The sequence below is a fragment of the Periplaneta americana genome, chromosome 16, assembly GCF_040183065.1.
Source record: "Periplaneta americana isolate PAMFEO1 chromosome 16, P.americana_PAMFEO1_priV1, whole genome shotgun sequence".
NCBI lineage: Eukaryota > Metazoa > Arthropoda > Insecta > Blattodea > Blattidae > Periplaneta > Periplaneta americana.
In genome coordinates, this window is record NC_091132.1 from 178,197,853 (window position 1) to 178,223,420 (window position 25,568).

At 35.3% G+C, this 25,568-nt stretch overlaps 2 protein-coding genes across 2 annotated transcripts in view; one reads left to right on the plus strand and one right to left on the minus strand.

Annotated features, from left to right (window-relative positions):
* Positions 1-21,224, plus strand: part of LOC138692054 (zinc finger protein 98-like) — a 46,051-nt gene extending 24,827 nt beyond the window's left edge. The window contains exon 7 of the transcript XR_011330001.1: positions 17,675-21,224. The gene's annotated coding sequence lies outside the window, so the exon portion shown is untranslated. The remainder of the gene's footprint in view (positions 1-17,674) is intronic.
* LOC138692056 (myb/SANT-like DNA-binding domain-containing protein 3) lies at positions 5,019-25,560 on the minus strand. The gene is made up of 4 exons (XM_069814917.1): positions 25,237-25,560; positions 17,131-17,720; positions 12,407-12,737; positions 5,019-7,177 (listed from the first exon to the last, which is right to left on the minus strand). The coding sequence occupies exons 2-4, from the start codon at positions 17,311-17,313 to the stop codon at positions 6,918-6,920; spliced, it is 774 nt and encodes a 257-aa protein (XP_069671018.1). The 5' UTR covers positions 17,314-17,720; positions 25,237-25,560; the 3' UTR covers positions 5,019-6,917.
* Between the last annotated feature and the right edge of the window lie 8 nt (positions 25,561-25,568).

Sequence of the window (25,568 nt, forward strand, 5' to 3'; positions counted from 1 at the left end):
TAAAATATTGAATCTGCCTTGCAACTTAAGTCTGCACGAAATTCTCTCACTACATAAAATCTTTCCATAATATCAATTAAGTAAATCTCAGTGTTGGCTGAAATTAAAATGTGTGAACTCCAATAGTGTGACTTAAAACAGCAAAATGCCCTACGGTATTGTATTATTAACTTACATATTTAATTTGGCATTTAATGTTTCAAATGTAAAATAAATGTGTAATTGTATGAACTTCTGTAACTTCAATATTTTGTTCGTTGTTTCGTAATTTTTGAAGGGGAATCCTAGGGTAGGCCTATTTACCATAAATGCAGCAACTTTAAGAGTAGCGGGCTATGGATGCTTACGAAAAATATGGCAAAACATGGACTGACACTTTTGACAATATATACTAAAATATTTGTGATAGCCATACATAAATTTTATCACTAAACCTCGAAAGAAAACTAAATTGAATGACATGCAGGTCATTTAATTTAGATTAAGTGTTCATCTGTCCTAAGTAATTTGTTTAATTGTTGCAACAAATCGAAAATACTGTACACTGAATCATAAGATGATCATTGTTACAACTTCTTGGTACACTGATGATCTCATTGGTCTTAAATTTTTATCAGATCTTACATATACATACATCTGTAAGAAACTCCTTTTCATTTAATTTGAGAAGGATCTGTTGGTTTTGTGGTAATTTAAAATATAAGAGTTCGGAAAAATAATTTTTGTGCGAGATCGTGCGTATTTGCTTGGTTTCCGCACAAAACCAATCGGCGGAAAGTCTAAAATTCCACATTCAGTATTCCCAACCTAACACACATAACAATTTCCCTCTTCTTACCGCTTAAGTAGCATATTGATTTTACTGCTTTAGGCTTTTAACATATTATTTTTAGAGACGTTCAGTATAGTAATAATTATAAATTGGAAGCTTACCACTGCAATTTCACCTAAATTGGACTGTTAATTATTGTTTTTAAATATTTGCAAAAAATTAAGTAAACTCTACAACTCCACTAAAGTTACTGCATTCGTGATGCAAGTAATATTAAGGAAGCAATTTCTAAACATCTCCTTGACCGGCAAAATTAAACTTGCCGATGTTATTACATATTATAAATAATATTGTTAAAATATTAAAATGACTATTACACTCTTACTACGTCATACAACTTTTGACCAATAAAACGGTACGAAAGGACGTATTTCAACCAATCATGGCTGCTTATCGCACAATTTTATCGCGTCCCTAGCATTTGTTTAATTTTATCGCGTCCCTAGCATTTGTTTAATTTTATCGCGTCCCTAGCATTTGTTTCTTTGTTTGCCAACATTTGAAACTGCGCTGGTCTGGACGTCAAAAATATATATAAAATTACAAACCACTCCAGTCGATGCACAGCAGTTTCAAATATGACTCGCATTGGCATTCAAGAACAAGAATTAATAAAAATCACTGATCATACATATGCATCTTCTGAAATCCGATTTACAAATAAGTGAAGAGCACCATTCGGAAATCCTGAATATGTTGAATACACCATGTAGGCCTAAATCAACGAGTTCCACTTCTATTACGCACACGTCCAATATAACATCAATTGAACCACCAACCACATTCAAATTTGAAAATTGTACATTCAATAATTATTCCTTTTGAAATTATTCATTCGGAAATTCTGAATAAGTTGAATACACCATGTAGGCCTAAATCAACGAGTTCCACTTCTATTACGCACACGTCCAATATAACATCAATTGAACCACCGACCACATTCAAATTTGAAAATTGTACATTCAATAATTATTCCTTTTAAAATTATTCATGTTTATTTTTTATGTCATCGTCGTTAATTAAAACTTTTCTAACACTTGTGTATATTATTTAGGCTATGTTATAGCTTCTGCTCTGAGAGGATAAAAAGAACTTCTGCTATATGATATTATGGATAGTCACGTATCAGAGATTGTTTAATATTAAGATTTACTGAATAGTAATCATTACAGTGTCTGTATAAAGACACTACTGCCATCTAGCATGCATCTAGCGTAATATTTGTAATGTTGAGATGGTACAATAATACATTTGAAGACAGTTGTATTTTCGTAAGTCAATTAATATTTTATTGTATTGGAGTACTTCGTTACTTCTAATCTTTATATACTTTTTTCTAATCGTGTAATAGTCAATTAAATCCCACTCGAGTTTTGATTTTCTCTAGATAAATCAAAACGTCTAGTGAGATTACTGTTGAAATATAAATCATTACATAACCTTACCGTTTGTTTCAAGTACGCATTTATATACTGGGGGGGGGGGGGGGAGGAGGAAAACAGACGTATATCACGGCCTGCTGGAGTATAGTAAACAGAGAAAACATTTTAAAGCAACAATGTTGAAGATGGATATTTTTGTTTTGCAAATTTGCCGTCATTGAACAGAAACCAAGATGGAGATTTCATTGCAACTAATTAGAAATTTCTCTTTCAGGTAGGTAATAAACGATCTTCGCAGAAAATAATGTACGATACATGAGCGGTATGTTTTCTTTCAATTCTCGGAAATTAAAAATGCTCAACTACGTTTCGCTTTAATATTAACATTAATAAAATTATGAAACTAATTTAATTTTCAAGTTTCACTATCACAAGGCAATATGTAAGGTCTGGTAGAAATTTGGGACCAATGGCATCATTAGTTTACCAAGAAAATGTACCTATGTGACCTTATTGTTAAGTATGTTTTCGACATTTTGATTACACAACTTTTAACACTGTATCACTTCTGAATATGTATTATATAGCTTTCACGTGTTAAATATTACGGTACTAGTTTCACCCCGTTATGGGCCATCTTCAGAACTGTTTGGTGCTGGTCTTGACGCCTTTTGTTTGCGTTTCCTGTAGTGTAATGTGGAGTCAAATAGTATGTATTCTGATGTTGAGTTGTGTGTTGAGAATTTCATTTGGATGTGATTTTGTGTGTCTGTATATTTCGTAATTCTTGTTGTGTGTTCAGTTTCTATCTTTTTGGCTCAATATGTAGAATTTCCATTTTTGTGTTTATGTCAAATACATAGCACTAGAAAACGGATACAACCCTAACATAATAAACAACATAAGAAAGATAAAACATAATCATAAAAGAACAACACAACACAAACACAAGAACGCAAAAAATACATCACACTAACATACGAAATCAAAAACACACACACAAGATTGCAACCTCATTCAAGAAATTAAATTACAACATCGCATACAGAACAAATAATACTCTACAAAAGCATCTCTCAACACAAACAAACAAATACAACCACACAGACATATACAAACTCAAATGCAACACCTGCAACATCTTGTACAAGGGGTAGACAGGCAGATCATTTCAAACACGTTACAAAGAACACATCACAGCCATAACAGAATTACAAAATACTTCGACATACGCAGAACACATCACAAATCCTAACCACACCTACAGCGACATAAACACAGACATGCAAATTCTACATATTCAAATATTCAACCAAAAAGTCAGAAAATAAAGACACTAGATAGACGAAATATATAGACACACAAAAACACATCCAAATGAAATGATCAACATACAACTCAATTTCAGAACACACACAGTCTGTGACTCCACATTACACTACACAAACACACCTCCACAGGAAAAGCAAACAAAAGGCGCCAAGACCAGCACCAACCCGTTCTGAAGATGGCCCATAACATGCAGAAACTAGTTAACTAGGTACTATAATATTTAACACGCGAAAACTATACTCTATATTCCGAAGTATATTTTCGATTTGTTGTAATATGTAAACAAATATAATGTATGCACTTACAACATGGATGGGCATCGTGCCTCACTTGAGAAATAATGCCTCACTGACCTTCACAGAGCTTATTTCTCTGAGTGACATCACCTTCACAGTCCCCGTTCCTCCCTCACGCAGCTCCTAGGCGTGGGCAGGTTCGATCTCATTTCATAAGCAATATCAGTGGTGGCATAATGGCATTATCAAAGCAGTGTGTACGCGCTAGAAAACGATTATTTCATGAGAAATGGGAGGAAGAGTTTTTTTGCTGTTTAGAAGGGGAGAACATACGATGTATGTTATGCTCGAAAATCCTATTAGGCATTAATAAATTTAATATACAACGACATTACTCCTTATGTCATAAAGAACATGCTGAATTAGAAGGTAAGACAAATTAAATGTTATTCTTCGTACTATTCCGAAGAAAATTTATGATCTTAACATTTGCATAGTATACTAAATACGATATTATACATTAAACAGGCTGCATTAAAAGGTACGAGGAATTAAATGTTGTTTATACGTATTATTTCCAAAAGAAATTTATAAAAAAAAATATCCAATGTGCGTAGAAAACGAAATATGATTTTCTGAAATTATTATTTAGGTCGAGAACGTGCAAATCTATTAAGTAATCTTGATAAACGCCAGAATATTCAAGAAAATAAATGTAGACAACGTAATGGAATATTAATGGCTAGTTACGCAATTTCTCGCCTGTGATTTCAATCAATTCAATGATGGAGAAATAGTAAAGAGGTTTATGATTAAAGCTGCCGAATTAATTTGCCAAATTGAATAAAAGTTTTCGTGTCTCTCACGTTAACCAAGCGCTTTCCTAATAATTCGCCACTGACCGCCTTAGCGATTATGATAAGGTGACGCAGGTCACAGCAGTTTATATTTCCCATCCTACTCTGCAGTCTCCTCTCCTAGTAAACAAACTATTTCAAATCGAGTGCCTCAAGTAACCGAAAATTGTGCCCATGTATGACTTACAACAACGTTCACGTGTGAATAATTATTCATAATTTCTATAATCTGGCATTAGAGACTACTATATGGAGACAAAAAAAAAAATACAAATATTTCTAAATGAACGAAAGTTGAAACATCAGGGCCGAAATATATTATATATATATATATATATATTTTTTTTTTGAGAATTAAGAATACATTATTATTTACATTTTCCGAATATACAAAATAAACTTTAATTCAATTTTGAAATTAAATTAAACAATTGAGTATGGGACAAACTAGAAATTAGCAAAAAAACTAAAGGATGCGAAATACTCTCTACAGCTCTACACGAAATAAACTATTTCTTCCAACGATTTAGATTCTGGAAAAGTCCCCATAACACTTTTAGCGTTCCCTCGTTGAATGGCAATACTAATTCTTTGGCGGAGGAAAGCCGTAGAGTGAGAGTCACCGTTAAGTGCTGATAAATACTTGCCGACATCAGAAGTTAACAACTTCGCCTCGGAACACCATGGGCCCATAGATTCTACGGCGAAAACGACAAAATTATATCTGTCCAGAAGATCGAGATACTTATTGCGTTTAATTGTAACGACAGATGCAGCGGCTGACCCAGCGAGTTTGGAAGTTTTGGGCAAATAAGAAGAAGCGAAGGTGTTATAACAAGTGGCATCCCATAAAAGTGATTTGCCTTTGGACCATGGTGTTAAAGTTAAGCTGTCTGGACGTTTGCCATCAGAACGATTTATGTCAATGTGTTCTAGAATGGTAGGAAAACCAGCGGAAATTAGGGCCCTTTTAATGATGTCGTTAATCATGACGTGTCTGGAAAATCGTCCAGAATTTTTGAGGCAACTTAATCCATGGAGGCCAGAAGAATCGACATCTGCACCACAAATACATTTGTGTGGAAAACAAATTTTAACACCAAGCCTTAAGGCAATACCAATCTTAAAGGACGTATTATCCAGTAAGGTGCCTATGTTGGAAGAAGGTAAGGCTTGAAGCCAGCATCCTGATTCTTTTTCTCGTAATAATCTAAATTAAGTAAACTATAAGTCAGTTAGTGTGCACTCAAATGTTGGTTGCTTGACAGTTGTCAGCCCACTTTGAGGTCTGTGGATATAGAGGGAAAAATTGGATCGGTGTCGGGTAGAGTTCCCGGGTAGCTCAGTTGGGAGAGCGTTGGTACGTTTAACCAAAGGTACCGGATTCGATGCCTGGCCCCAGAACAACTTTTCCCTCGAAATTATTCAAATTAACTTTACAGGGAGTTATTCCTGAAAGCTTAATTTGCATAATACACGTCACTGTATGTAACAGAAAACCACAATTTAAAGTCACACAGAGTTAGTGTGCACTCAAATGTTGGTTGCTTGACGGTTGTCAGCCCACTTTGAGGTCTGTGGATATAGAGGGAAAAATTGGATCTGTGTCGGGTAGAGTTCCCGGGTAGCTCAGTTGGGAGAGCGTTGGTACGTTTAACCAAAGGTCCCGGATTCGATGCCCGGCCCCGGAACAATTTTTCCCTCGAAATTATTCAAATTAACTTTACAGGGAGTTATTCCTGAAAGCTTAATTTGCATAATACACATCACTGTACGTAACAGAAAACCACAATTTAAAGTCACACAGAGTTAGTGTGCACTCAAATGTTGGTTGCTTGACAGTTGTCAGCCCACTTTGAGGTCTGTGGATGTAGAGGGAAAAATTGGATCGGTGTCGGGTAGAGTTCCCGGGTAGCTCAGTTGGGAGAGCATTGGTACGTTTAACCAAAGGTCCCGGGTTCGATGCCCGGCCCCGGAACAATTTTTCCCTCGAAATTATTGAAATTATTATAAGTCAATCAATTCAGCATTCTTTCATGATTCAGTGGTAAAATTTATGTATGCTATCATAAATCTTGTGGTAGATATTGTTAAAAGTGTTACTTTACTTTCGCCATAATTTTTGTATGATTTCATAACTCCTGTCCTTACTATGCTTAAGTTAATTTAAGGTTGTTACATGTTATTTCTGTTGATAAGGAGTTCGTCAAATTCAAATCATTCTGAAAGGGGTTCACGAGTCGAAAAAGTTTGGAATCACTGACTTGGGTGATACACTTCATTCATTCAACTTCTTTTTCAAAATTTTCATTTCAATGTCATGTTTTTCCTTCATTTGTTGAAGTTCAAGAGTTCTTCTTTGGTACTCTATATCTGCAGTCTTAACTTTGATTTCCATTTCCTTCATTTTCATCTCGTGGATTTCCTTGTCTTGTTGCTTTAAGAGGTCCCATCTTTCAAGCCTCTTATCGGACTCCTTGACTAAAGCAGCATTGCTTGTATCTCTGGTCACTCTAGCAGTTGTCATGTCTTCACCTGCTGCAATAAAGAAAATGTAATTTTATTATATAGTAACCAATTGTAATCACCAGGCAGCGAAACTTGTTGCCCGATTTAGCATGTTTGCTGTTACTTTATTATAGTTACGGGTTTGTTTATTTGACGGGTTTGTTTATTTGCGCAAGGTTAGCAGTGGAGGGGGATAGGTAGAGACCACAGATTTTCGTATAATAACATGAAGTGTAGAATGAATATAGTAATTTTTAATGATATAGGGGAGTCGGTAGGCAAATTACTTAACCATTCCAGTTTGGACTTAAATACTGGAATACAAAAATTATTTAAGCATGTAAGTAAACTGGTGATTCAGAAAATTGACAAATACGAGTTACATGATTCATATTCATTGTTTGCAAATTTCAATGAATTATTCGACCCAGCATATATCAACATTAAGGAGCAGATTCCTATGTAATTAAATATTTTTCTTGCATGTGATAAAACACAATTAACAAATATATATTATTTTAATGTACCGAAGTACATATGATATTTCCATGCAGATATTCTGCGTCATCATACGATGAAAGAGTAATGGAACGGAGAAAAATTCTCTCCGGCGCCGGGAAATATCATATGTACTTCGGTACATTAAAATAATATATATGATATGCGTAAATTACTTCATGATTTAAGACGGCGCTTATTCCGTCGGATCCCGGCCAACTAGTCACTCACATCGAGTGCACCTCAGCACATGTGTGGACTTCGGTCCTGCCTTCATAGACATCTATGACGTAGTGCAGAGGGCGGCCACTAGAGGGAACCCAAGAGTTGGAGCTTAATCTGAGGCGATTCTAACCGGCGTCGGAGTTGTATCCGGTGTGGCTTAGTGGATAAAGCATCAGCACGTAGAGCTGAAAACCCGGGTTCAAATCCCGGCGCCGGAGAGAATTTTTCTCCGTTCCATTAGTCTTTCATCGTACAATTAACAAAGTTAAAAATTCCGAATGTCTAGTTTCAAGTTTAAAATCCTAAATTTATTTCACATAAAAACACATATTTTCACAAAAAAAATATGTAAATACATATTTTGAGGAAATCTATTATAAACACATAAATCTTGTAGTTTTTTACTTAAATAAATTTTTTACAAGAACTTTTAAATATTTTAAAACTAAATCAATTATATCACTCAGAAATACGTTATCTGTTTAAGAATTCTTGGTTGCTTCGTGTTTCTAAGCGCTGTGTGGTGTATCCGTGATCCAGTTTTGTAATAGTATCGCCTCAAGTTCTGAGAACTGCTAGGCAGCATATCAGTGCTATTATTAGAGAATAAATTAACATGGACAAGAAGGAGAGATTTTGCAACACATAATTAGGAATGTTTATTATTGCTGAAGATGATTTCATTGTGCACTTTGTTTGTGAAACACAACGGATAAGAGCTCGGGTATAAACATTATTTAATTTAAACAAATCTCTCGCCTCTCTTTCATGCCTATGAAGTGAGGAAATATATCTTGTTGTGATTCCCCGTTATCGGACCATAAGCATAAGCTGCATGGTGTAGACGTGGTGGTGTCACTGAAGCTTTTCCCCGACATTGTCAGTCAGTAGCTAGAAACATTTTTTTACGTTAAGACGAGTGCATATTAGCCTCTTAGGATGCCTAAAATCAAACCTAGTTTAAGATCCCGTCAACAGCAACATGTAGATGAATTTAAAAACATTTTTCTACCGACGGAACCCAACAGGAGCGCTCTCAGGTAACCCAACATTTGTCTGGAAACAAGCACATAACGCTGCTTCACGTGTGCATACCCGGCAAAACTGTGGATATAAAAAATGTATAAAGTTGCTCAAGTATTGGAGCATGTGCCTGTAGGTGAAATTGACAGCGTAGGTGTTTGTGACATTCATCTCTTTAAATATCCATGTCTGACGTCCTGTGATGTGGAAAGATCGTTTTCACAGTATAAGTCGTTGTTCAGAGATAATGGGCATACATTTCTGATGGAGAATTTGAAAATGACCTTTGTTCACTGCAATTCTCGAACAACTACTACTAACTGATACTCAAGTGTGATTGGTGAGTGCTTAGTAACATTTTTTTTTTCAAGCTAAGTAAGGTATTTTTGTCATATTTATAAAATATATATATTTGTTTATTTTTAGCAAATATTTTTGTACTTTTTAGCACATAAAAATAAATATATTTAAATTTTTTAGCACATAAAAATCCGCTCCCTCATCATCATCATCATCATCGTCCTTGCAGATATTAGGGCTAGTGGCCAGTTACGGTCTCCGTCCATCTTTTCAGGGGGCATCCCAAAGATTGTCTTCCATGTGGTATATAGCGGAGAATTTGTCTTGGGAATCTGGGACGGTCCATTCTATTGACATGGTTAAGCCATTTTTGTCTATAGTGGTTGAGATGTTTATAAATAGGTGTAATTTTCAATTCTCTTGTAATTAGTTCATTCCTTTTGTGGTCAAGCAAGCTGTAGCCGACAGTCCAGGCTTCACGCGTACTGAAATTATAGCGCTCCGAGTTGGTTGTTTGCTCTACCATAATCAAAATGTTAACACAAGTATTTAATTCTCTCGCTGAATTATAATTAGTATACAGCACGTGTTTCATTGTTTATGATTTTAAAAATGTTTGCAAGGACTGTGTATGTTAAATCAACATAAATTGAATAGTTTTATGATAAATTTGTTATTAAATTATATATTTAATGTGTATAATCACTATTTGTGCATGTATCAGTTTTAATATTAGGTTTATGTACTTTTGAACAGGGGCGAATGCTGGTCACGAAAGTTAGGCTTGCTCTTTTATTGATGGGAGGATATAATTGATCTGGTTTGCAGACTTTTCGTGTCTTGTAATAGACAATGTTAAAGTATTTAAACTGTCAAAGCCACTTTTACACCATACACCGTTATCTGTAGAAAATAACAAACACGGCCAACAAAACAGTTTATTCAGTTTTTTCGACCCTGCCAACCAATGCGTATTGTTGTATTGAGATGCACTGAACGAGCGCACATATTCTCTATTTTTCTCCTTATGCTGTCTTTTTTAAATCTGGGAGCCCTGGACATGGTCTGCCGTTCTTTATAATGTCGGTCTTCTCTTGAATAGTCCTCCGGGAAAATTGATTTGATAATAAAGTTCCAGTAACACACGTTTCCGAACTCATTGCAACACTTCAAATTAACGTTTAAGAACTAATAATACATGCAGCAGCTAACATATGCATTCCGCTCATAAAATTACATTACACTCGCGAATCACAGCACATTCACTGGTAAAAACTGCTGCCAATCAGTGTTGCCAACTCGATTCTTAAACATCCGCTGTGAAGCCTTGCAGAAACCGCTAAATTGCTATATTGTCAATGTAAAATTATATTATTTTGCCGCTGTGAGTGCTAAAAATACGCGCTAAATCCCTAGATCAGCAATACAAGTTTCATAAATTTTACCCGTTAAACTAACGCCGAAAAACGCTAGATCTAGCGGGAAAACCGCTGAATTGGCGGCAACACTGCTGCTATATGTGTAACGTTAAATATAGTCGTTGGTGTAGCTCTCGGACCAGAGCTTCATACAGCATATAACAGAAGCATGTGCGACTGGGACGGATTAGGAGGAAGGCACTTGCGCGCGCATCGTATTCTCGCTGTTTCTACGTCTTTCCTGTAGCTCCGAGAAACGAGCAAGCGTTTGCGATCTTGCGGTGCTCAACCTGCGGATGGTATTATGCCTAGACATTATTACAAAAATCAAAATAAATTTTAATGTACGTAATCCCATTTTGACAAATACACATTCTACGAAAATATTGGGCTTGCGCAGCAAGCATAGCATGCCCGGAGAAATCGCCCCTGCTTTTGAACTATTAGTAAATAATACTAATTCTAAATGTCCGTATATTTCGTTCATCCCTTGTCCTTTCATCTGTAAATTTCACATTTTCCACGCATGCTCTAATTTTGACAAAAAATAGTTGCCATGACTTTAGCTCCAATCCTCGTAATAATTTTGTAACGATTTTTTTTTTCGAAATTCTGTGGTTTCTAGCCCATCATGTATGTTACTAGTCGCAGTTGTAAAATAACCAATAAAAAAGTTATTCATCGACTGAAACACAAAACAAGTAAACAGCTGATAATTGCAGTCAGAAACTTATCAAACTTGTACGATGTCACCCGTAGGCCTATTTATATGATACACGGGATGAAAACTATAAAAACACGAAACTTAAAGAAGAAATCTGGAGACAAATATCAGATTATCTGAAAATAAATAGGGCTATATTTTATTTTGATGAGATTTAACAGTATTAATTAAACATTTGAAATAATGTATCTTATGTCTTAACAGTTTACGTACGTTTAATTAGAATATAGCAAAGAATTCTCTATCATATCATGAATGGCAAAAAAAAAAAAAAAAAACTGTGGCCCATTCGACCTGAAATAACGCCTAAACGTATCATCATTCAAATCGAAACCAGTGTCCAAAACTCACCCTTATTTTCGTAAGATACAATATGATTTTCAGATATTTCTGGCTTTAATTTTAGGCCTACTTTTTCTTTTCATTAACAAAATATGTTCATGTAACTTCATTTCCTTATCATCTGAATACTCAGATTCAACATAGCGTTCGTACGTAATTTGTAAAGTACGACAATATACTTACAGCTTATATATTTAGTTACGACAATATACGTAAATACATAACCTATAATATTTCCCCTAACGGGTGATTACTATAATTAGAAAAATGCTTTCTGCATGAAGGCAGTGCATAGATGATCATAGCGAGGTGTGATCTGTGATAGCGAGAACTCGCCAACTGTGTGGAGGAAGGCTCTTCGCCTCTTTCTCGCAAGCAAGAACCCTTCAAGTGTGTTACGGGCCTAAGTTGGGAGGCCGGAGGGAAAAAGACCTTTAGGGAGGCCGAGACTTAGATGGGTAAATAATATCAAAATGGATTTGAGGGTGGTTGGATATGATGATAGAGAATGGATTAATCTTGTTCAGGATAGGGACCAATGGCGGGCTTATGTGAGGGCGGCGATGAATCTCCGGGTTCCTTAAAAGTCAGTAAGTAAGTAAGATGGACTCTAGAGCACAGTTAACCTGAAACCACTTGCCTCTCTCCCATCGGGCACCAAGTTTCGCTCCCTGATAATCACTGACATGAAAACAGCATAATGAGAGGTGAAAATGCAGTTCATCTTACTTGTCTGCCAAGAATTCTCAACTCCTTCCTCTGCAGCCTCGTTTGATTTGTCTTCACTACTGTTCCCCAACCCACCATCTTCAACTGGCATATAATTCTCTACACTACTTTGATTGGCCAGTAATGCAGCTGTGTCACCGTAAATGACATCTTCGACTTTGATGTCTGTGGTATCCAGCATGACATCATCCGTTTCATGATCATCCTTTGCGATGAGTTCTGGAAATACCCACCCACCAGCAGACATCCTCTGTCTCTTTTCCTGAGCCAGTTCTAATTTCCTTTTTGTTTTCATATTTTCCCAGCATTTCTTAATTTGTTGTGGTGTCCTCTGAAATAAAAACAATAGAAATTTTCATTGTGAGGTTTTGCCTATGAAAAAACACGACTAAAAAGATTTGATGTTTCAACATTGTTAACCTGTAAATATTTGTGTAAGAGTTTGAAACAATCTAGGGCATGATTTATTTTCATTTTTGAATAACAATGACCTAAAATATTATATTAATATATTTTATTCAACATTAGGTTGAGATACTGGCAGCCAGGTATCTCAGTTGGTAGAGCAGCTGGCTACGGACTGGAAGGTCCGGGGTTCGATCCCAGGTTGTAACAGGATTTTTTCTTGTTGCCATGCTTTCAGAACGGCCCCGAGGTTCACTCAGCCACCTATAAAATTGAGTACCGGGTCTTTCCCGGGGGTAAAAGACGGTCAGACCGTGGTGCCGACCACACCACCTCATTCTAGTGCCGAGGTCATGGAAAGCGTGGGGCTCTACCTCCATGCCTCCCAAGTGCCTTCATGGCATGTTACAGGGATATCTTTACCTTCTTTTAGCTTGAGATACTAATTCAATTTACATGTAACTGATATTATTAGTGTTATCGGTACTTATATTTTTGTGCCCCAAGTGATAGTTTATACAATTATACCCATACATGATAATTTGTAGTACGAGGGGGATCCAGGAAATAACGACCTTTCGCGCATACCCGCCGCGCAGCTGACTCCCCTTCCTTGTTTGAAGGTCAACTGGCTTCCTTAACATGTGTTCTCATAATGTTGTGAGTGCTGGTTGCAACAAGTCGCCATTGTGCATTTTGTGTTACTTCAAAATGAACGACGTGATTGATAATCCCGCTGGCTGTGAGGTTAGGAGTGTGATTCGATTTTTGAATGCGCGACATTTGAAACCTGCAGAAATTTACCGGCAATTGAAAGAAGTGTATGGTGATACTGTAATGAATGAAAGAAATGTGAGAAAATGCTGCGAAATGTTCAACAATGGGCGAACAAATGTCCACGATGAAACTCGACCCGGACGCCCATCATTCATCACAGAAGACCTGAAGACTAAAGTGAACGACAGAATCTTGCAAGACAGGCGCACATCACTCGACGAATTGCATATTGCCTTTCCTGACATTTCTCGTTCTTTGCTTGGTGAAATTGTGTCGCAACATCTTGGCTACCACAAAATCTGTGCACGATGGGTTCCACGGCAACTGAGTGACCAACACAAAACTCAGAGAATGGGCTCGGCATTGACATTCTTGATGCGATATCACACAGATGGAGACGCCTTTCTTGATCAAATTGTGACAGGTGATGAGACCTGGGTGTCTCACAACACCCCAGAGACCAAGCGCCAATCACGTCAGTGGCATCATCCCTCATCACCCAAGAAACCGAGAAAATTCAAACAGACTCTCAACACAAAAAGTCATGGTTACTGTCTTTTGGGATCGCAAAAGTGTTCTTTTTCTGGATTTCATGCCAAAAGGCACTACGATCAATGCAAATCGTTATTGTGAGACTTTACGAAAACTACGGCGAGCCATCCAAAACAAGAGGCGAGGAATGCTTTCGAGAGGAGTTGTGCTTCTTCACGACAACGCCCGCCCGCACACTGCTGCTTCAACTCGAGAATTGCTGGATCAATTCGGTTGGGAAATCTTTGATCATCCGCCCTATAGTCCAGACCTTGCTCCTAGCGATTTTCACCTTTTCACTAAGCTGAAAGACTTTCTGGCTGGTACGCGTTTTGGAAGTGATGAAGAGTTGAAGAAGACAGTGAACACCTGGCTTAATGAACTGGCGGCAGAGGAGTATAACACGGGAATTCTAAAGCTAGTGAACAGATACGACAAATGTTTAAATGTAGGTGGTGATTATGTAGAGAAGTAAAGGAAGCTTCAGTTATGTAACAGACTTTGTTTTTTCAAATAAATATATTTTTTTTAATTATTACAATAAAACGGTCGTTATTTCCTGGACCCCCCTCGAATTTTGAATAGCTTCTAATTTCATTATTTTTTAGGGATAATATATGACTTCCATGAGTTAACTGAACTAAGTTTGAAAATACCTCAGTTGACCAGTTTGGGCTTGGGAGCCATCTTCAGACCTGTGTGGTTCTTGGAACACAACACAAACACAAGGACACAAAAAATACATCTTTGTAACATACAAAAACAAAACCACACACAAGATCGCATCTCTATTCCAGAAATTAAACTACAACATCAACATCGCATACAGACCACAAAACACTCTACAAAAGCATCTCAACACACAAATAAACAAAGACAAACTCACATGCAATAGCTGCAACAAGTTCTACATCGGACAGACAGGCACATAATTTCACACACATTGCAAAGAACACATCACAGCTATAACTAAATCATACAACACTTCCACAAACGCCAACCACACATACAGCAACATAGACACAGACATGGAAATTCTACTTATCCAAACAAAAAACGAGAAACTAAACACATTAAAACAACACGAAATATACAGGTACACAGAAACACACCAACAATAAATTCTCAACACACAACAGAATTTCAAACACATAAACTATTTGACTCCACACCACACAACACAAACGCACCCCCACTGGGAGCAAGACACCAGTAGAAGCAAGGGCCACGCAGTTCAACTAAGGTATTTTTAAAACTTAGTTCAAATTAACACGTGAAAGTGATATGTATTTTGTATTCCTAAGTGATAGAGTGTTAAAAGATTGCGTAATCAATGTGTATCATTATTTCAGTTGTCATCTTGTTGGTATTTATGTAATAGTAAATTGTTGTAATCCTTCTCACGTCTTCATATGGAAATTTATAGCTAAAAGCAAATTTAATTAATTTGTGTTCTTAATTTTCTCTGTTTAATACTTACACATCTACAAATTAATTATAAAATGTAATTCAAAACTGAAATGGAGTATAAATTTTAGAGAAATAATTGTGGTAAGAATTATTTTAAATATATAACTAATTGCAGTTTTTAAAATGAAGTTGGGTAGAAAGGAATAACAGCAAATTCATAAAATTAAGGAATCAGTGTTTTCAAATGTTGAATATTTTAAATTCCAAAAGTCTCACTGAACCTAAGCCATAAAGATTAAAGAGATGTCGATAATCGATCTTGTATAAATTGGTCAATTATTATACAATTTATACATTTCGCCTACAGTGCAAATGGCCAGGTTTAAATTATTTATTAGTTCATTTTAAAGTTGTCCCTACATAACCTAATCTTCTCCAGGTTAACCCTTGGCAAGCTGGATGGTGTCCATTTTTAACCCTTACCCCATTTTTCTTTGGATATTGAAAACAACTGAAGAAATATGGGTGGTTCCTTTTATAGCTAAATATTTAGATTTTGTTTATTCGATAGTAAAATATAATTACAAACAAACAAATATAAATAAAAAATTACGTAACATTCCTAGGATTGGGTTTGGAGAGATATATGGATTATATATACATATATATTCAAAAATATATCTCCAACATTGTACAAAGGGGCCGTTACACTTGTGCGATTTAAAAGAAATCAAAATGGTATAATAGAATTTATTTTAAAATATTATGTAACATTTTGTACAAAGCCGTTCCACAGATGGGAACTTGTTATATTTGTGTGGAAAGACAGATACACAGACAGACGTCCTGTCATTAGTAGGTAGTTTTATGCAGTTTATTATTGCGCACGCGCCTAAAATGAAATTAAAACACAATGCAAAGAATAGTACATTATGCAACGAGCCTATAATGGTAGTAATTAAGACGCAAGTATGTTTATTTATGAAACTCGCTTGCGCTCGTTTCATAATTTTCATACGAGCATCTTAATTACCATATTAGGCGAGTTTCATACGACTTTTTATTCTTGACCATATTTCTAACTTGAAATTATTCAAAAGTATTCATATTATGGTTATGTAAGTGAGTAGCGAACTGACCTGAATTGTTAGATGTGCTCAGACGCGAAAGTATTGATTTTTTCCGAGACCGAATATCATTCACCTTGATATAACGTAGCGAATAAGATGAATATTATTCTTGATATAATCTGGAAATTGATTTAGAATTGAAAAACGAGATGACAAATTGAATTTATTTGAATATTATTTACAATTAACGCTAATTATTATAGTAACAGAACATAACCTTCTGCGACAGTATTGGATTTCCAGCCTCCGTGACTTTTCGCTAATTGTCTTTTGATTGCATATCGGAGAATAATCGAAAACCTGAACTTTAATGAATAGGTGTACTTTAATGACATGCATTAAAGGACTGCTACCAGGTGTATAATTACTACATTTCGGCATGGTCGAGCATAAATGTTTAATCGATCCACTATAAACGTTTTCTTCTTAGTTCATAATGTAACATTTTGATAATTTAGAAATTACACATACCTTTGAATGTTTGGAATTCAAATTGAATTCACTGGCAATTTCGGTCCATTTCCTCCTCTTAGCCGATACTGAAACAACGTCCGATTTCTTATTTTCCACAACATCCTGATATCTAGAAGCAAGTTCATTGATATACATCTTCTCTTCTGCAGTGAAGTATAACCTCTTCGGAGTTCCTTCCATTTCAAGGAATATTTTCGATAATGTAAGGTTTTAAATGAGATGTAGCCAGAAATGAATTCTGCACTTTCTGCCTTGAGTAGTTGTGGACTGAAAGCTCTACACTTTATATGATGACGTCGAATACCAAGTTCATATGCCTTTTACTTAGTCAAGTGAGAGATTATCACTGAATATGGATCCGGTACTCTACTTGGTCTGGCTTAACTTCAGACTTGAATAAGACGAGACAAAGTGACGATCTTGAATATGTTCTGTGATCTTTAATTAAGTATAATAATATTTGTGTTGGATGTAGTTTCTTTCGTTGATGTATTCTACTTTAGCCTTTATTCCTCGAACTCAAATCACATTGTTTTCACAGCATTGGAGTGCCAACTTCCAGCGACAGTATTACAGGAGATGAGTGCCTGCAGAGAGAAGAGAAAACATACAAATGTGAAGTGTGTGGAAAGTGGTTTCTCGACTCAGCAAATCTCAAAAGTCATGCACTTTTACACAAGATCAAGAGACCGTTCATTTGCGATGTCTGTGGAAAGGATTATTTAACGTTGGATCATCTGAAAACACACAAACGCATACATGTAGGCGAAAAGGCATTCACTTGTGATATATGTGGAAAGAAATTTTCGCATTCTGGTAATCTAACAAGACATATACTGGTACACACAGGAGAGAAGGCATTCACTTGTGATATATGTGGAAAGAAATTTTCGGAATTTTTGTAATCTAAAAAGGCATGCATGCGTACACACAGGGAAGAAGAAGTTCAGTTGTAATATTTGTGGAAAGAAATTTTCACAACCTGCTAGCGTAAAAAGGCATGCTCTCGTACACACAAGGCAAAAACCATTCAGTTGCGATTTATGTGGAATGAGGTTTTCCATATCTAGTCATGTGAAAAAGCATGTATGCGTACACGTTGGCGAGAATCTCTTTAGTTGTGATATACGTGGAAGGAAATTTTCGTTATCTCGTAATCTAAAAAGGCATGCAATTATTCACACAGGGAAGGCATTCAGTTGTGATATATGTAGAAAGAAATTTTCGTTATCTTGTAATCTAAAAAGGCATGCAATTATTCACACAGGGAAGGCATTCAGTTGTGATATATGTAGAAAGAAATTTTCGTTATCTCGTAATCTAAAAAGGGATGCACTTATTCACACAGGGAAGGCATTCAGTTGTGATATATGTAGAAAGAAATTTTCGTTATCTCGTAATCTAAAAAGGCATGCAATTATTCACACAGGGAAGGCATTCAGTTGTGATATATGTAGAAAGAAATTTTCGTTATCTTGTAATCTAAAAAGGCATGCAATTATTCACACAGGGAAGGCATTCAGTTGTGATATATGTAGAAAGAAATTTTCGTTATCTCGTAATCTAAAAAGGCATGCAATTATTCACACAGGGAAGGCATTCAGTTGTGATATATGTAGAAAGAAATTTTCGTTATCTCGTAATCTAAAAAGGCATGCAATTATTCACACAGGGAAGGCATTCTGTTATGATATATGTAGAAAGAAATTTTCGTTATCTCGTAATCTAAAAAGGCATGCAATTATTCACACAGGGAAGGCATTCAGTTGTGATATATGTAGAAAGAAATTTTCGTTATCTCGTAATCTAAAAAGGCATGCAATTATTCACACAGGGAAGGCATTCAGCTGTGATTTATGTGGAAAGAAGTTTTCTAAAACTAGCGATGTGAAAAACATTTACATGTACTTACAGACTTGGAACCCATTCAGTTGTAAAGTAATAGGGAAAAAAAGCTTTTTGCAATCTAGTCATCAATAGAAGCACGAACGTCTAACGTACTTTTCGGAATCGACTAATTTATAACAGAATGCACTTTAAACTTAAAAATCATCCAAACAAGCAGAAACATACAGTGTGTTAATTGTAATGAATTTATGTGAAAACTTCTAGAAAAGACAAAAGAATAAGAAACATGCATTATTTTAAAATTGAAATAATTATAATATATAATTATGTATGATTTTACGTTTGAGATGGGAGAGCATGTAGCACGTATGGATGAATCTAGAAAGGCATATAGAGTGTTAAGTAGAAGACCTTAGGGAAGAAAGCATTCGAAAGAAAAAAAAAAACATAATTATACAGGTACGTCAATACAATACAAACTTAAAAACAAGGAAAGTAATTATTCTCTAAGCTATTTCATTTCTCATCTATTCCAATTGCAATGTATATAATGTTAAAACAAATTCTCTTACATTATAAGGCCGGGTGCACACAGAATCAGACACGACGAGGTGAGACGCGACATTTTGCTTTACAACGCCTCGCAACAGCTTAACACGGTCTGTTCGCGACAACTGATTTGCTGGGTCTAGGCTAGAAAATGGCGGCAATGAAAGAGGACTGTCTATATGAGGAATTCTATTGTATTTGCTTATTATTTCCTAAGGACGCCTAATACGCCTAAAAATCTATATGATTTAAAGAATCTTAAAATTAAATACTACTAATGTAATGCACAAATGTCATTTTGTATGTTTATGACTACATCACGACTCACAATAAAGAAAAATAATATATCACTAATGAATGATGGTATAGAGCAGAGAATTAGGGCTACTACAAATTATTGTTATCAATATTGTTATTCACTTGATGCTTTCGTCTCATTTGCAATTTCTCACATATTTTTAGAAACCACATTATTGTCGTGATATTGTTACAAAGGTTTTATAAAACGTATATTTCCTGTACTAAAACAACTAATTTATCTGCATCCACTGCTAACGCATGTGCAGTACACTGCAGCTATCAGACAGTCTCCTCGCGACGAACTTCAAGCAGTCATTCGATGTTGTCTCTTCGTGTCTGCTCGCAACTGTCGCGCAGCGTCTGATTCTGTGTGAACCCAGCCTAAGAGGTCATTTCTCTCATTCCAAGGACCTGGTTGCAGACGTTTGACGTTAATTCTTTAGATATAACTTTCTCTATATCAGGTAATAGCTTATTACGTTGGCAGTTTCATTCCTTAAAACTTAAATTAAATGACTATATATCAGTTGAATTCTTAGATTAGATTTGTTTATGTTCAATGAAAGAAATAATTTTTGACACGTATTCGTACTGCTGAACATTGATATTATTTACGAAATAAATTTTTATTCCATTCTATGAAATAAAAAGTAAAAATTGAAGTAATTGAGGAAACTGTGATCATGACTTCAATGCTCTTTACTCTTTAGCATGAGGTCGAGTGATGCACTGTATTAAATTTGTACTTCTCTATCACATCTACATATGACCGCAGGTAGGAGAGGGATATCAGGGGAGGTAAGGTTTGAATGCGTGCTGTTGCTGGAACGGAATTGAAGAACAACATGTAATAGAACGGGATGACATCATCTACACTAAAATACCCTGTGCCGGATACCCAAATAACCGGCAATACCAAAACAACGGCACTTTTGACTAGGCCAAAAAAAATAGTTATTCATGCGAAAGGAAAAAGTCTCACGAAGATGTGAGTGATTTTCGTCGTGAAAAATTAGAAAACATTGTTATGTCCCTGGAGTAGATCGGGTAGCATTGGTAAGCTGTCACTTGGGCCTTGCAAACAATGCGCAGAAACAATATCTTTAAATTTAGCACTTGAATTTGCACGTTTCGAAGGGGTGTTGGATGAGTCTAAAATAATAGGAAAGTGTGGAATTCTCAGTTCCTACAGCACGTAAAAGTTTCCAGTGATAGCATATACAGTATAAACAAGCCAACATTAGAGATATGTTAAAGAGGTTCAAATCATCGAGCGCTATTTCGTCTTCATAGTTGCGACTTTGGCTACACTGCTCTTCATGTCACATGGCCACCATTTAAAATTGTTACAAGATTACGAAAACTTTTATTTTGTACGGTATTATGTATTACTATAATTATGAACTGATGAATATCAATTACCATTTTCAGTACTAAAAATAAACATTGTACGTATCTCAAAACTTTATTTCTAAGGGGAGAGGATGGTATTTTTTAGTGAAAAATGAGTATATTAAAAAAAAATCTTTAAAATACTCTGTGATATGTGTGGAATGCATAGCATAATATTTTGTGGGTATTTGTGCCCTTATTAGATGTTGAGACGCCATTTTTAAACTTCCTGCGCTATGGATTTTTGAATCACTCGCCTCTTTTCATTAATTTCCGGTAAATTGAATTAAGAAAAATTCTCTAAAATAATTTTTGATATGTGTGGAATGCATTGCATAACATTTCGTGGGTATTTGTGCCCTTATCGGATGTTGAGACGCCATTTTCAAAGTTCCTGCGCTGTGAATTTTTAAATTACTTGCCCCCTTTTATCGGTTTACGGTAACTTCATTTTTTTGCTATATTGCCAGACAAAAATGGATATAATGTCTGAACTATTAAAGATACATGCATGAAATTTAGAACACACATTCTTTAGACTATTGGGAAACTTTGCTCTGTAACAGAATTTTGTTAATTGATTTCATTTTAAAACTACGTCCGTTTGTTTGCAAGAAAGGAATTCAGAGAAGTGTTATTAAAATTTAATTGTTTATTTTACAAACGTAGGGACTAATATCAAAATTCTGTTACAGTCAGTTTGTAGAACATGCTTTTGCAAGTACATTGCAAAAACTGGATGAATCTACCTTTAAAAATGGTTTAGATATATCGGTTTTAGTAAAATCCTGCATTGGGTATATATTTTTTTCAAATCTGGGCCCCAAATAATTTTTTTTCACAATATTTATTTTTAGTTTCGTTGCTACAGCTATGAGCTCTCTACATACAAAAAATTAATATTTTACACCAAATAGGAAAGAAGTTAAAAAAAATAACGTCCTTTCCCCTTGTATATATATGAAAATTAGTAAATCTCAACATGCAAAAAATTGTTTGTGGTATACAGTATGTCTTTACATAACCTATAAATGTATTTTCCAATTATTCGGCAAAATCAGTTATCCGGCATTGGCTTTATCCCACAGTTGCCAGATACGAGAATTCTACAGTAGTATTATCTCACGAATATGTGGAGGATTCTAGCTCGTCAGTTGGTTCTGTATGCTTAAAATAATATAAGAAATGGTAAGAATTGGTAATTGTAAGAACTAAAAGAACAATTACTATAGTTAGGTTCATGAATTGGATTGGAGCTGATTCAAAGACCTGATTGATTTTGTGTGAAAATAAAAAATCTCTCGGAGATGAAAACGCAAATTTTTTTAAAACAAATTCTACTTTTAGAATTAGGTAATTTCAAAAGAAGAGGTAAAAATAAAATTAAAATAATGAGTCATTCCAGTGACTAGTCAACGTATAAAAATTCTGTTCCCTATTGGGAATGTCCTGAGGAAACCTGTGTGATTTAAGAAGAGAGAAATAATAGAAAATGTTGACGAACCCTCAGATTGAGTTAGTAACTTAATAAATGTAGGAAAAAGCTGGTGTTTCGCGGCCATATTGGCGTGTCTATCATATGCTCACCCTTGATTTGATAAACCAATATAATAATGTTTGGTGTGGTGTCGTTTTTTTCCTGTTTAGTCATTAACATTTACAAATCCTAAAGTACTTTCCGTTACTGTATTAATTTTCATATCTAAATATCTCATGGACAACGCCTATTTCTAACTTGTATTTTCTTCAGATTTAGCCTATAATTAGATAGTATTGTAAAATACTGAGCACTTTTCACACGATCTACAATTTTCTGAACTCTCCACAATATATGTTAATGTTCCTATTATGTGAGGTGAAGAATACAATGCGTGCAGTTATGTGTTATGTAACTTTCCTAATTCTCCTGTAACTTCATCCTCTTAGCGCCAAATACTTTCCTAAGCACATTATTCTCGAGTAGTTTTCCTGTAAAGGGTTCCTTTTTCGAGAGTTGTTCGTAAATGATTTTTTCAATATTTTGTATCACCACAACTGATTCGATACCTAAGAAGGGTGCGAAAATGTTTTTCCTTTCAATACAACGCTGGAATTAGGATTTTTGAGTCATTCCTATGATTCCTGATTGGAATATTTCGACGGCCGAACAAAATAACCGTTTTTGCGATTGGAACTAGCGTCTTCGTATTTTGTTTATTTTTTTACGCTCTTCAGGGTTCTGGCAGGTCTCCAAGTTGCAAGCTTTGATAGAAGATGTTGCCATATTTCCAGTGGAATGGGGTGCGAGGTTGTGATACGTTCGCAAAGGCATCATCAGACCCTGCCAGGGTTGCCAGACGTCCTGGATTTCCCAAGATTATTCTGGATTTTAATTATATGTCCTGTGTCAAGTTATCTTGGTCTCGGAATGTCAAAAAGATTAGAATAATATTCTTTGCCCATTTCTGTAAAATTATTTTAAAAATTCCTTATTCATTTTTTCAAGACCCTGTCTAACCTATATTCAGTGTCGTCGTCAACGCCGTCAACGTATCTGGTTGTATTGAAATAAACACGATAATACTACAATATATATCAGATATCATGCGGTATTTTTTTTTATTAGTTGCTGTCTTTGGAATTTGATTTATTACTGATATGATTTCAACACTGTAGAATACTTGTTTTGTTTAGATCAAACTGTAATACATCATTTTGGCAGATATTATGAGTAGGCAATTCAAAGGAAATTTCAAAATCCAGCAAAAATGTAACAAAATTATAATTATTCGAAATACATAAAATTAATATTTCGGAATATGTATTATATGTCTTTCTCGTGTTAAATTCTATAGTACCTGGTTAACATGGTTCGGCCCTGTATGGGCCTTCTTCAGAACTGGTTGTTACTGGTCTTGGTGTCTTTTGTTTTGTTTCCTGTGGGGGTGTGTTTGTGTAGTGTAATGTGGAGTCAAAGAGTGTCTGTTGAGAATTTCATTTGGATGTGTTTTTGTGTGTATATTTCGTATTGTTCCAGTGTGTCTAGTTTCTGGCTTTTTGGTTGGATGTGTAGAATTTCCATGTATGTGTTGATGAATAATTAGAATAATAGTAGGTGCCAAATCTAGGGAATCGTGTAGGACTATTTTCAAAAAACTACAAATAATGCCCATGGCTTGTCAGTGTATATTTTCATTAATAATCTTCATCGTATGTAATCGTGAAAACTTTGTAACTAATTCAAGAGTTATTAGCATAAATACACGTAAAAAAAACGACTTCCATACTCCATCGGCAAGTCTTTCGTGCTATCAAAAAGGAGTGCGATATATGGCAGTAAACATTTTTAACAGCCTCCCTATCTATATAAAAACTGAAACTCAAAATATTAAATTATTTAGAGTCAAATTGAAGAAGTACCTAATTTCTCACGCCTTCTATTCTGTAGGTGAATTCATGACATTGAATAACACTTCATGAAATTGATACTAAAACTTTGTGTTGTACTAGTAGACTATATTGTAAATCTCGTCTGTATATATTTCATCTAGACTGTGACTATAAATTGAGACTTTATAATTGTATTAAGTTTTTTGACTTATTCCATATTCTAGCTGTTAGCAATCTATGAATACCATGGAATGTTAATAAATACAATACAATACAAAAAGCCAGAAACTAAACACTAGAACAATACGAAATATACAGACACACAAAAACACATACAAATGAAATTCTCAACACACACTCTTTGACTCCACATTACACTACACAAACACGCCCCCACAGGAAACAAAACAAAAGGCGCCAAGACCAGCAACAACCAGTTCTGAAGAAGGCCCATACAAGGCCAAAACATCTTAACCAGGTACTACAGAATTTAACACGACAAAGACATATAATACACATTCCGAAGTGATATAGTGTTAAAAGTTGTGTAGGCCTAATCAAGATGTATAAAATTAACAAAATAATTCGTATTACAAATTGAATTAATTAAATTTGTAGTCATATTAAGGCAAGCAGTACAATCACCTGTCCTGGATTCCTGACTTGAGAATCTGGCAACCCTGAGCCATGCTGCTGTATGCTTTTGTTTTTTAAACTTCATTACTAACTAATGGAGTTAAGACGGAGAGGATGCAGCAAACTGTTCACTAATAGGCATCAGCACAATAAATCATAGAGATACAGCCAGATTCATATTAACGTTAGCAGCTATGCATTGTTTATGGTTGTACATTGTTATAACTGTCACTATCATTCTCTATATATTATAATGTCTACATTCCTCTTTGAGATAAAGTCTGTTTTCATCAAGGATTCGATACGGGATGAATCTGAACAAGTATCACGGCATACCTAAT